The following is a 14,647-nucleotide window of genomic DNA, read 5'->3' as shown; positions in this document are numbered from 1 at the left end:
ATTTATCATATCGCATTACTTTAGGTTATGGCGACTTGGGCGTGTGGTCATGTGATGAGGGAGTGTTGGCATTTGCAAATGTGGCGCTTGAGTCACTAATGAGGGAGCATTGGATAATATCGGCATGCATCTCATGACCGCATGCACGTGCATTAAGGAGAGTGTTTATGAACTAGGTGTTTAAGTTATTTTATCATTACTTGTGCTAGTGGAATTAATAACATGTGTAACTTAGAATTAATGGAACCACGGAGTTGATCACTCACTCCCACTCTGGGACGGTGTTTTAAAACACCAACCAAACACTGTTATAGATGCAAGTACTATGGAGTCTAATGCTTTAGAGGAGGCGCACACAGACTCAGACGAATAGTCCTCGTACTTCCAGTTGCTAGGTGAGCCAATGTAGGACACATGTGAGGCGTCAATGAGACTTTAGGGTCGACACATTTTGTATTTTCGGAACTGTATATATATTTTGCTCACTATAGTCACGTACTATGGATATATGTATTTTACTTACTAGCTGATTTACTTGCGTTAAATTCTATATTCATTTCAGGATTTATCGCATAGTTTATTTTGATTATATGAACTGCTCATATGCCAGGAGGGACGGACCGTAGAATCCTGCTTCCGCCAAGTATAAGTAGCACTTGGGATATCGAAAGTCGAGTATTTACTCGACCCCCGAAATTCAGGGTATTACAAAAACTTTTGTGGCCATGAGAATATTTCGATGGTGGTTGTTCAATCCTCATTGTTTCCTCTTGTGTTGCCCACTTCAGTCTCAAATCTGGTTAATTTTTTTGTCGCATATCTTAAAATGAACTCAAAAAATGGATGGACAAGGTGGACTTCTCACAATCCCATTAGCCCCCCCCCCCCCCCCCCCGGGGAAATTCAGGGTGTTACAAAAACTTCTCAAAAAATGGTTAATTTCTCATTAGTTTTTGAGTTTTTATTTTGGTTCTCTTACTATGGTTTTGTATTATCTACACTAATTGAAGGCAGATACTTTTCTATGACACCAATAAACTTTGCGTTATTGTTTACATCAAAGAGCTTGTCAATAACTTTCTAACAATATATTATACACAGGAAACATATAATTGATGGCAATGATATAGCCAAAAAGGGTTCCTTTGGCCCCAAATTATGCGGTTTCAACCCCCTATTTTGGTATACCGTCCTAAATCTTGTGCTCATCAGGTGGACCATCGATTATAATTAATGCACAATTGATGGTTCGATTAGACATGTAGGTATCAGCATAGTCCACCACTTTTGTCTGATTTTTTAGGCCGGGTATCTTTATAAGACTGAAATCATCTACAACACCAATATGCCTAAAATGCCCAAGCTTTGTGTGGCTATTATATTTAATACGTCCATTAGGTGAGAACCACTATATTAACCATATATACAAGAGACAATTCTAATAAAACTTAGATGGCCCACAATAATGGAAACGATTAAAAACTACTCCTAAAACCTTAATGACGCATGTTGAAACCTTCATATGGCCTATCATGATCTTTATTTACCATCCAAACTGTTCATATGGTCACACAGATCTAAATGAAGGGAAAACATAAATATCAGCTTGATCTAAAAAATTTGGAGCCTAAGAAGCTTTCAATGGTAGGTGTTCAATCTCCACTACTTGTTGTGGTGTGGTCCACTTGAGCTTTGGATTTGCCTCATTTTTGGGCTCAGGCCCTAAAATGTTTTCGCAAAATGGTTGGATGGTGTAGATATAACACCAACGTCATGGTGGAGCCCACAGAAATTGATGACGTCAGCTAATGAACTAGGTCGTTGGTGTGTGGTACGTACACCACGCAGTCCGCTTCCAACCTGACAGACATTATTACAGTTTATGTGTGCAACATGGTGGGCCCCACAAGTTTAGGTATCTAATGCACATGTGTAAAACGAGTGTTGTAGAGGATTCTAATCCTTCTCTACCAAGGGACCACTATTTGAATAGAAAGGGATGCCCTCCATAAGCGGCACGTGGGAAGGAAGGAGGCGCCCAGGATCTTTGCTCTTGCTCGGGTGGTAGACTCTCGGGAGTTTCAACACCTGGTCAAGGGTTCGAGTATCCATAGGTGGTGAAAGCCCACTATGGTGTGAGTGTGTGGGGGTGTGTGTGGGTGTTTTTTAATTTCTTTTTATTTTTTATTTTTAAAAAGGAGGCACACTCATCCCAAGTTATCATGAAAGGTGATCAGCTCTCATCAAATAAAGAAAACATAATACAAACGCTAAAATTGAAATATTGTGCTTAAGGACGTGGTCTAAAAGATTGCCAAATAGAAGCAAAAGTAGTTTGTCAGATCCAACTCTAGTCTTATATTAGGCATGATGTAATTGCGGCTCAAGCATATCTGGTCCAAAGAAATTTAACTTGAATAAAGAGAAATTGTCATTTAAAGTGTGAATCATAAATTCACTATAATTTTTAATCAGGGTATTATTATAGGATGCACAACCTATCTATTTATATGCAATGGGCCATTTGGAGTTAACTGATGTACTACTCTGTGGATTGTGTTCATCTGTTTCATGAGAAAACAAATGCTTTCCGTTCAAAAATGAAATTTTAGAAAAAAAATTATTATTATTTTAGTAATTTTATTTTTTACGATAATTTTTTATTTTTAAAGTTTTAAATTTTTCATATTTTTGTAAATTACTTTATAATTATACCAGAACTCTTTCATTAAGGTTTATTTAGGCTTTTTATTTTTAGAGTTTAAGATTTAAAAGAGTTTCAGTAGAATTAAGAGTTTTATTAGAATTAATTTTTTTTAATTTTTAATAATTATCAAATAAAGTTTGTTTTTTCCTTTATTAGTAGTGTAATCAAAATATACACCCATGATAGACAGGCCTAAACCATTGATATTGATGGACCCACAATGTCCATGCACCACAAACCCAGTATAGAAATATCCTTACTAGATTGGGCATTTTTATGTTACCCTTTTAACCGTCTGTTTAGTAGGGGCATTTTTGAGTTTCCCTTTTAACCGTCTATTTAGAGGGCATTAATTCAAGGGTTATGATTCTTCCAATCCGGTGATCTTTGATTTATGGACCATCCACGATAGTGGTCGTACATCAGTTGTTTGGATTTTGGAATGTCGCAGATTGTTCGGCAGGCTTTCCCAAAATTTTCTTTGGTTTCATAGAAGAAACATTTAAAACAGAGTGGCCCGCGATACGACCTGTATCGGTAAACCTCATGAAGGCTCAACCGCTCGTTGACTCTTTAAGGACTACAATCATTTCAAGGGGTGTGGCCCACCAGTAATGGCCCGTTTTCTAGAAGATTGTGGACATTGGATCTTGACAATCGAATGCGAACGGATGGCCCCATTCATTGATTTTGACTGAGGGTACGTCATGGAATCATAGCTAGCTCAGTCTGTGGGCTATGCAGTGATGGGGCCCACCTCGTGAATAATTAGATCGTCGTCATGTATTGTGCGAGTCACTAATTCAAGTGGTCCTGCGGGGCGCGGATTGGATACTGACAAGGTCAGTAGCCAAATCGCTACTGAAATGACGTCACCAAGCTCTGTGGACCTACCATGATGCATGTGTTGTATCCATACCGTCCAACCATTTTTAGAGATCGTTTTATGGCATTACAAACAGAATGAGATAGATCTAAATTTAAGTGGACCCCACCATAGAAAATAGTTGGGACAGTGACATTACCATTCAAAACTTCTTAGGGTTCACAGTAGTTTCCGATGAAGCTGATATTTTTGTTTTCACTTCACCTATCTCTATGTTTACTTATGAATACGATGGATCTCAAAAATACATTACTGTGCGCCCTATAAAAGTTTCAACGGTGGTTGTGACGGCTCCCACGGTTTTCTGTGGTGGGTCCACTTGAAATTTAGATCTATCTCATTCTCTTTTTAATGTTATAAAACAATCTCTACAAATGGTTGGACGGTATGGATGCAACAAATGCATCATGGTGGGGTCCACAGAGCTTGGTGACGTCACTTCAGTAGCGATTTGGATACAACACATGCATGCAGATGGCAGTTTGTGATCTCTCCTCCAGTCTCGTGACCGGCGACCACCCGTCCTGATTCGTGGACAGACCCGGCAGCGGCTCAGGAAATCAGGAAGCCGTCGGATACCGACTACCGGAAACCGGGAAATGGCCGCGGACACGTGGGCTGCTGGTCGGTGATTCGCTCAAGGTGACGAGCCAGAAAGCGATTGGTCGAGAGTCGACCCGGGAATGGCGATAATTCAGACAGCTGGCAATTTCTATTTATCTAAGGCCAGCATTATTTGCCAGCGTATTTACTGACGTGGAATCAATTACAGCAAAGTTGGCTTCCTATACATCGCGATATATACTCATCTACAAAACGTCTCCATATAGGTACCTACTTGTAGAATTATAAATCAATCTAAAACGTCAAAAAATTTATAAAAGCATTTTATGGTCGAAAAATATAATTTAAAAATGATCCAAACCATTAAATATATCATTTGATTATGAACGGTTGATTACTTTGTATTGATATGTTCAAATAAAATACAAAAATTGTTTTATATGGATAAATATTTAAAACAAGTTCATAAAACATTTTATATACTATTTTATAGAATATTGACGGTTTTGATTATCCGATAATTTATGTATGTGGGCCACATAAGGAGATGTACTATTGTGGAATAGACATTGTCGTGCACAGCGAAGGAGCCCTTACGAAACCGCCAATGATTGGGCTTCTCCTACGTTACAAAAAGGAAAGCAATCGCCTCTTCTCTCTCAACCCAATAAAGACTAAGAAAAACAGAGAGAGAGAGAGAGAGAGAGAGAGAGAGAGAGAGAGAGAGAGTCCAGATCGGATTTCGATCGTGGTTTTTTCGAAATCGGATTCCAAACGCGTTTTGGAAATCGTTAGATCGAATATCCTCCGCCGGAGGCATTGAAATGTCTTCGATCTCTGAAATCTCTCTCTCGATCGAAGAAGAAGAAGAAGACACCGCCATCCTTTGGGAGAAGGAGCGATAGAGAGATCTCCGAAAACTTAGCCAATCTGAACCGTCGGATCGAACAAAAGAGGTATTAAGAGGGAAAAAAAATAAAATCAAAGCTCGGGATCGTTTTCTAGATCCGTCCGAACTTAATCCTGTTTTCTTAAAAAAGCTGCAACGCCGTTATAAAGTCATCTAGACGGACGCAATCCTTGTATTTTGTGTTATAACGGCGTTACTATTTACTGTTACATTCTCCTAGCACCGAGTTTGAAAACTTTTTCTGAAAAGGAATCTGATTCTTTTTTCTTCTTCTTCCTTTATTTTTATTTTTTTTCTGTAGATCGATTCAGCAAAGAGGATTTTCCACTTTTCGACGGTCAGATCGATGTCGGCCACTGTTTTGAGTGATCCGACGGCTATAACGGCTCAAGATTCCCAATCTCAATCCATAAAGACCGAAGTCGAATTCGCGAAGTGCGATTGCTGTGGATTGACGGAGGAGTGCACACTGGCATATATCGCCAGGGTTCGGGAACGATATCACGGCCGTTGGATCTGTGGCCTCTGCTCGGAGGCTGTCAAGGATGAGATCTTCAGATCGGATCGGATTATCGGGACGGAGGAGGCCTTGATACGCCACATAAATTTCTGCAAGAAGTTCAGCCCATCCCCACCGTTGAATCCAACGGAGCATCTGATCGCAGCCATGCGGCAGCTGCTGCGAAGGAGCTTGGATTCTCCACGGGCCTTACGATCGACTCCTAGCAGCCCGCGGAGAAAGGACGGTGAGGAGGATGTCCGTACTGCGAGGCTGGGCCGGAGCGGAAGCTGCTTCTCGACCTTGGCCAGCTGATGAGGGGTAGAATTGGAAGAGTCAGAAAAGTGAGGGGGCAGAAGGTAAAGAGGAAGAAGATAGGGACTCGGATTTTAATGAATTTTGTTAATATTTTTCCTTTGTTAATAGACTTCGATTTGAATGATTGAAGGACTTTGGATTTCTCCTATTTCGCTGATCGGCTCCATGTGCTGACGTGGCTCACATGTGCCAGATTCCGTGCGTTCGTTAGGTGGGCCCCATTGCAAATTAGGCTGTTCCAGTCATTATGTAGGCCGTGGATGGTACAATGTATTGGTTCGGCTGGTTATCCTATTTCTAGCCTTTCATTTCCTTGTAGTCTTGTGGCCCACCTGATGATTGGACAGGTTACCTTATTTCTTCGCTATGGAAAATAAGCAGTGGGTCCACCTAGTGAGTCGCCCGCATCTGACATTTACCTGAAGTGGGGCCCTTGGTGCAGTAATCTAGGCCATTGGTTTGTACAATCTCATCATGGGTCGGCTAGGATCCAAAAAAATCTGCTTGATAGGATGATCTTAACGGTTCAATTTGTGGTTTTTGCTGATGGGTCTTTTTCTATTAGTAGATTTAGGTAGATGGACCATCCAAGGTGGGACACTGATGTTCGGTTGATCACGCATTATTCAATTCCTTTTTTGGGGAAAATCTATTCTTTGCCTTAGGCATGTTTGGCAGACACCTGAGAATGTATTGCATCTCATTTTAGTTATTCATAATTACTTATTTAGGATTACCACTGATGGTTGTAAGGATTATTTTTAATCTTTGAGTGTGTTGGGTTGCATCATGAAATACTACTATTAGTGATGAAATATTTCATGATATTGCGTGTAACCAAACGCACCCTTCAGTAAGAAATATGATTACTGAAATTGTTTTTAGTTGTCTGCCAAACAGGGGGTCTATCAGATGGAAATTAGATGAATATCAGCTTCTAAGTATTAACATTTTAGAGCTTCCATCTTTGTAAATTGCATTAAAAAAAAGTATGAAAATTGCTTGTGACATTGCAAGGGCTAGCTTGGTAGACACTTCATCTCATTTAATTTAATTACAACCATATATTAGAAATCATATATGTTGACAAGGACTAGAAATAATGGTAATCATAACCAACAAGTCATAATCTCTAGTACAGAAATATGATTGACTAAACCAAGATAAACTCATTTTTTAGTTTCTACCTAACTGGCCTGAGGTGTATCTGGGCCGGGTTGAAATTGACCTTATAATAAACAGGTCTAGATTTAAAAATTGACCTATCAACCTAGGTTTAAGAATAAAATGCGATTTGATTGGACAATCGTTGTTGAAATTGATGATATTGGGAATTTCAATGAAAGGTAAAATGGTCAAAATATATATAATAGTTTTTAACGCCGTAACTTTATTACTAGTTATTGAAATCACGCACAATATAACATTAGAAAGCCAGGGACAAACCTTACTACTTACAAAGGCAGCTTGTCATAAGAGATTTTTGAAAAATAGCTATTTTAGTATTTTTATTTTTAATCCAAAACTTTTATTGTTTTTTGTTATTTTTTATTTGTTTTAGAATTTTAAGAATATATTCTTATAATAATATCCTTATTTAAGTTATAAAAGTTATTTACTGATTAAGCCACAGTTTATATGTTTTTATTATTTTTACTATTTTGAGAAAGGTTTTTTTTTTAATTTTATTTTGAGTCATATTTTTAACAGTCTAAGGTAATATAAGTCCAAGTATTGTGTTAACAACACTTTCTATTAGATAATATTAATTTTACTTTTTGTTTTTAGAAATTCTCTCTCTTGATAGATTCAATAATTATTTTAGAGAAGATATTTTCCTTTCACGTCACACCGACTAAGTTAGAGCGGACCAATCCGACATAAACATGGCCCAAAAATAAAAAATTTAAGTCTAAATTCTTTTAATATTGATGTAATCCAATACCCAATTCACATGAACTTGGACAAGAGCCAACCCCCTTACTAATGAATCTTAAATTGGTTAGATTTGGTCTACCCATCCTAATCATGGCTAATTATCTTCACTAATTAAATATGGTTGGCGGGAAATTAGTTGCACTTCAAAATGTGAATTTTCATAGTTACATTTTCAAATGCATGTAACCCTGCGCTGCATTCATGCATGGTTAGTAAAAAGGTGCTACTAATATTCTTCTAACACCAATTACAGAAAAGGGACGTATCCATCGGGGGAATCCGATGCACATCTGTTTTACCAACGGTATAAGACAACCATGTTCTGTGGGCCAATCATGTTGTCATTTCAACATCCAATCCGTCCATCAGGTTCAATGTTTGATGATAGGCTCTGTGGATAGAAATCAGCTTGATCCATGCCCATGCAAATCACACCGGAGGGAACAATGGGGATTGGATACCAACCATAGATTTGTAATTGGGGCCACCATCAAACCCGTTAATCTGGTGTAACTCACCAGGATGAAGGGACGAGATGAAAATCATTCTGACCCAAAATTCAGGTGGTGCACACCGCACGTTTTAGGGGCAATTTTACATTGTTCCAATTTATGTGGCCCATCTGTATTTTTTTTTATCGATCTGATCTTTATAAGTGCAGTTAAGATAGATGGACAGAATGGATTTCATGTATGAAATGGTGGCCACCTAAGAGCTTGTTGGAAAACATGTAGTAGACTGTTCTGATCCATCCATCAACCAAGATTGGTACTGGGAAATTTAGCACCGTAATAAGTTCACACGTGCCAATGTGGCACGCATGTATTCCTTTGGGCTGGTGAACCCTGCATGGTTTGGCTTTTGGCCAGGGCATCTACATGGTGGGGCCCCCTTGATGAATGGTTTGGATCTCGCACACGCGAGATAGTGGCATTTAAGAGCAGGAAGTGAAGATCATCCACATATGATGGACACATCATATGAACGGTGTGGATTTTGGATCACCAACGACTGGCCCAGCGACATGTCCAAACGTGAAAGTCTTGGACTAGTATGTCCGTTTTTCGCAATTTCTTCAACGGTGGTGGTTCGCCCACCTTACACGTGGCGCAGATATAAGCCATTTAAAATCGCGAACATGGCACAAAAAGCATCTGCTGGGTCAGACAGTTTTAACCATCTGATATGGGCCGTTGAATATGGACTGCTGATAGCGACTGGTTGGGTGGTTAGGATCTTCTGATTTATGCTTGTAGGAATATGCTCCGTCCGAGATGGGCCCACCATTTGGAGGGCCAGATTGACGTTCGCTCAATCGTATGTGTGGTAGATGCGTTTGCCACCATTTATGAAACGGTTGAAAACGTAGATGCGCGTGGAGAAGTCAGGAAATCAGTACTGTCCAACAAGTGGACCCTTCGTTTGACGATCTAGACCGTTGATATTACGTGACCAACCACAGATGGGGGTAAACCCAAAGCACTTAAAGAGTGGAAGATCCAACCGTCAATTTTTTTTCCTTTTTGTTAAGGGATGTTCTATTGTTATCTTGGCCCTCTACTTGTCTGACTCTGATAGAAGAGTTAGGAACTTCTACTAGGTGATATTTTCGGGGAGTCGACCATCCATAGTATGGCCCATAATATCAACGGCTGGATCACCAAACCATGGGTCCCATTTACAGGGATCAGGAGTTCACGACTCTTTGGCTCCTCTACAAAATTGCATGGCTGTCCACGTACAAAGGCCAAAATGACCTTCATGGCCCGCGGCACGTGCGAAGTGTGGCCTGCTGATGTACAACACATACCACTCGTTCATGCACGTGTGGGAATTAAAATTCGGAACAACACTCGTATATGAACGGCTAGATAGAAAAGAATCTAACCGCGAAGGTGTCCGTACAAGTTATCTAATACTCTGGCAAAGACGGGGTGGGGTATACACGAGTCGATCCGAGTTGAACTGAGCTCAACCCGGCTTGGCCCGGTCACCAACCACACCCAGCCTGGCCTGGTCATCAAGTCAACATGTCTAGCTCGATGTTAGAAAAACTTCTTTTGAATATACCGAAAAATAAATAATAGAATAAATAAAATTATCACTAGGCTGAATCACGTATAAAATATGCTGTCCTTAAAGCGTAATTCGCCCCCTTATCAACTGCTGATGGGTTACAGGCGAATTGCTTCCAGGATAAGACAAGCCTTATCTGGATCTAGCGTGCAGCAATCACGATAGGTCCACTATGGAACAATTTTAACGCAGTAGATTTATTCTGGCAGACTTAGACTATGGAGATGATAATAGTATTCTAGTATGAAGCTATGGAATATATCTGATTTAATGAGGAGATGGTGTGTTGAGATGATGAAATCGGACTGGAATGGTCCAGTTTATATAGGCCTCAGGTTTAGACTCGTTTCTGTGTGGTATTCAATGGTCCAGAATGTTTGAAAAACGTTTCTGGCCGTTGTCTATTAATCTCAGACGTTTCTGGTCATTAGATGTGTAGATCTGACTGTTGGATCATCCTGGCCCGTTCGTTTTCGGACCGTTCTGGCTTTTAAGGTAGTTATCCGTTTAAGAAACAGTTGAACGTTTCGGATTTAAGATCCGACCGTTCTCAGTCACCTATAAAACCCAGGCTCATTTCCAACATTTCAGATCCACACCGCCCTAAGGCTCTGACCAGACCCATCGCACCGCGATCGCACCGAGTTCGCGCAGGTTCGCGAGGGAGCGACCACTCTGCGACACGATGCGCACGTGCGAAGTGCGCCATCTAGCGCCACTACAGCCACACTGCCTCACTGCCCAGCTCGTGCCCGAGCCCGAGCGCGCGGGTGTGTGTGCGTGCGTGTGTTCCAGTGCGAACTGGAACACGCAACCCGTGTTTCATTTCCTCCAAAAAGCTCCATGTAAGAATACCCTTCTCAACATCTCATATAAATCACAAAACTTTTCTTTGCATTTCCGATGTGGGACAAAGCACACACACCGCACTTTTTAATTTAAATTTTGAAAAAGGTATTTTGCTGGAAAATCCCGAAATTTTGAAAATTTTGAATTTTCATTTTTTAATTATTTTTTAAACCACTGATTTTCAACACCCGAAATCGGCCCAGTCAACAATTGGGCAATTTCGGGCCAATTTCAGTCCTACTTCATCTACAAAGGAACGGACGGCGTTCTCACTTCTTTGTCTCAAATGATTAGGATAAGTATTGAAGATATGTGTGTGTGTGTGTGTAAACGGCCGAGTCGGGCCAAGTCGAGCCGAGTCGAGTCAAGTTTCCTACTGAGTTGGGCCGAACTAGGACATATTTGAACTCAGCCCGGACTCAATTTCGGGCCGAAGAAAATGGCCGGACCTAGCCCGAACTCAATTCTGGGTCGGGCCGAGTCGAGCGAGTTAACCGTGTACGGCCCTGGCAGACTTCGAGTCTACATACACATGCACATGGAAATTGTAATTCAGAGAATGTATACATCAAAGAAAAAACGTACAAATAGTGGGCCATGGCCCAATAATGACACCCCTCGTCAAATCATCAAAAGGGCATGATCTGTGATTCATAGACATCAACCATTGATTACTTCCCATCTTAACCGTCCATCATATCTCCATCAATCAGGAATAATCCTCGTTATAACTCTGGACATATAACTCTACTCAATGTGGGCCACTATTTGGACGGTTTGATTTGAGTCAAAAGTATGCCACGTGTACAGCTTCAGTTTACATGCACAAGGAGGAGCATCAGTATTGCAGAGTTTTCCAGGAGATTTTCTGGCACAGACAGCGAGGAACGAGCAAAGAAAGGGGTGCGATAAATACAAGACAATTCAGCTCTGCTGCACTGTCAGGGAATCTCAGAAGTTTCTGGAAAGAAGAACTCCCTCGGAAATATGCAAGTGCACTCTCGTTACACGTGCAAGCTATGCACACATGTGATATCGGCTCCGTTCATCAACGATCCCAGCTGTATAATTCCTATAACTGAAAATCAATGGCTGTCTGATCATCAAGTGGGCGACTCGTGGAGATTAGGTTTGATATTGGCAACCGCTGGTTTGCTATATACGGTCCACCTTATGATTGTACGGTCCAACTTTTGAGATGCAGTGGATTTTTCTGATGTGCGGCTCAGATACCATACACGTGTTCGTGATTTCCACGTGTTAAGCCAGCGCATTTAAATTATAGAGGACGTAGGTTGTGTAGTGAGGAGCTAACTCTAAGTACTAGATCAGGAATTCAGGATGTATGTGTTTTATACCAGCATTATTTATTTTTCCAACACATTTTAGGGCATGAGCTCAAGAATGGAATAAATCTAAATTTTAAGTGGACTACACATAAGTTTTGGATCAAACTAATATTTGTATATATTTAGGTTTGCTGACAAATAAACATCATTATCTATTATTGGAAGGTTTCAACGGTGGATGTCATTATTCCATTGTTTTCTATCACGCGGCCTACTTTAGCTTTACATATGCTCTAGTTTCAGCACGGAGCAATACAAAACATAAAAGGTGTGAGGTTGGGCAAAATTTGCTTGGACAAATAGTTGCAGATAGTCATGCAAAGCATGTTTGAAAGTAACCCCGTCATGTACAAACGGATGACGGTGTGCGTGTGGGTGTGTGGCGGGGTGTGTGTGTTAAAAAATAAATAAATAAAAGGATGGTGTGACATCATGGGTGTTTGGCATGACATGCGTCCCATCCATGGCTAGCTCATGTTAGCATTAAACAAAGAAAATAAACAATGGGTGGGTCACACCATAGGAAACATTGCTTGCGGGCATGAGTTTAACTCGTGTTAGCATTCAAGGGGAAAAAGAAAAGGGCAGGTCAAAAACTAAGGTGTGAGTCACCTAATAGAAAACATTGAAAACTTGGTAGTTCATTATGACTTTTGTGTGACATCCGCTTCATCCATTAGTTGAGCCGGTTCATGCATTTTAGTATTCATGAAAGAAACAACCAACAAATAAATAAATAAATAAAAGCATAGGTGTACCACAGCATAAGAAAAAGTTGAAACACTCGATGAGATTACCTAAGCTTTTATTATATATACCTGCATCTGCGTTTTCCCTTTACTGGGAGTTACCTTATGAAAGAGTTAAATTGCGTATAAACATCATGGTAGGCCTTAGAAAGTTTTCAATGCCTAGTGGCCCATTTTTACTATATGTTTTTTATGTTTTCCTGATACGGCACACAAAACAGCTATAGTTGTCTGATTTTTCACCCTTAAAAGTCTTATAAAGGTATTAAATGACATACAAACATTATAATGAGCTTTAGAAATTTGTCAATGGTAGACAACTCATCTCTAATTTTTTTTCATTTTATGATACAACGCACTTAAATGCTAAAGTTGCTTGATTCTTAGGCAAGTCCTACGAGGGATTAAATGGCATATAAACAACATGATGGGCCCCTCAAAGTTTCCAATGATGGACGACCCTTCTATATTATTTTCTTATTGCCATGCACATGAGCATTAGATTTATCTTATTTTTAGTCTTCTGTCCTAACATGAGCCAGCGTAATTGATGTAGACATGACATGCGAACTCTGAATGAGTAGCGTCAATTCCATACCAACATCATCACCCACCAACTTAAACAGGCAAAACAGTGCCACGTGTGTGGTCCACACAATGCTCGGGATCTATCCAGGACGTTCATAAGGTGGTCCCCACAATACCTGTGTTTGTCATCATCCAAATTAAAACTGGCACATATTAGCCCGGAACAGCCCATACATGTGATATGGTATGACATCCACCCCATTTCAAACCTTGATATTGAAAGTAACCCTGTCCACTCATCCGGTGGCTACCATTTTCATGTGGCTCCTCTGATAAATGGGGCCACCAGATTTTCACCGTGAAAACTACCCCATGAACGTGACTGATCCCAAGCACAAGTCCCACGTGTGCACGTGTGATGAGTGGCTGGTTTTTGTCAAGATAGAGAGTCTAGAGCTGGCATTCCTATGGAGTTTGAAAATGATGTAATTACCTTCTCCATAAGAAAAAGTCGTGGTGTGTCTGGATGTATGTAATTTGAAGTGACAGCAGGAGATGCCTTGTTGGACTGCATGGCCCACCCACATGCAATCAACCGTCCAAAACAGCTGATGTCATGTTTTTGGACCACACAATACCAATCAGATATTGCTAGCTAGGATATCCGCATCAATTATATTGGGATGTTATCCATGAGGTGGGCCATGTTATTTGAGCTTCAGGCCTAAAAACGTACGTTTTGTCATTCAATTAGACCATCATGTACAAAACAAATTGTTGGTTAGGTTAAAAATAAATGAGTTGTCTCATCCGTCCATTTGTTTTGTATAAGGTGGGCTTGCTTCTTGCTCTAAAATATGTAAACAAGGTGGCCCACCTGATGGAAAGCTCCATTTTAACTTGTGTGTTTGTGTGGGTGACCACATGTGGAGCACTACCCTTGTACGTGCAGACTGATGTATGACAGGTCATGGAGGATTTATGAAGCATCCCTATCAAGAGAAATCAAATCAAAAGTTCCTTCTATGGTAAATATATAATTGATTAAAGTTTAAATTTTTTAAATTAAAAAAAAAAAACACGTAACATACATCATAATTTATGATAATCATAGCTTTGTCACTAGTTATTGGATTATATATATAACTCATCATACAATATGACTCAAAAATCCGAACAATCCATATGATGTAACACTTGTGAAACCTCCAGGGTCTAACTTTTACTTTGATCTAAAATTTGTTGAGCATAAAAAAAGAAAACAATTTCATCTC

The 14,647-nt window shown here is 40.0% G+C and overlaps 1 protein-coding gene across 2 annotated transcripts; it reads left to right on the top strand.

Moving 5' to 3' along the window:
• Positions 1 to 4,812: 4,812 nt before the first annotated feature.
• LOC131251735 (uncharacterized) lies at positions 4,813 to 6,032 on the top strand. 2 transcript variants are annotated; one of them, XM_058252651.1, is made up of 2 exons: positions 4,813 to 5,113; positions 5,379 to 6,032. In XM_058252651.1, the coding sequence occupies exon 2, from the start codon at positions 5,414 to 5,416 to the stop codon at positions 5,879 to 5,881; it is 468 nt and encodes a 155-aa protein (XP_058108634.1). In that variant the 5' UTR covers positions 4,813 to 5,113; positions 5,379 to 5,413; the 3' UTR covers positions 5,882 to 6,032. The 2 variants fall into 2 exon arrangements, with proteins under 2 accessions (XP_058108634.1, XP_058108633.1); XM_058252650.1 differs by having other exon boundaries at positions 4,815 to 5,113; positions 5,369 to 6,032.
• Positions 6,033 to 14,647: the final 8,615 nt, after the last annotated feature.

This window comes from Magnolia sinica, chromosome 7 (assembly GCF_029962835.1).
Source record: "Magnolia sinica isolate HGM2019 chromosome 7, MsV1, whole genome shotgun sequence".
NCBI lineage: Eukaryota > Viridiplantae > Streptophyta > Magnoliopsida > Magnoliales > Magnoliaceae > Magnolia > Magnolia sinica.
The sequence above is the reverse complement of the archived record's forward strand: the minus strand, read 5'-3'. Positions and strand labels throughout refer to the sequence as shown.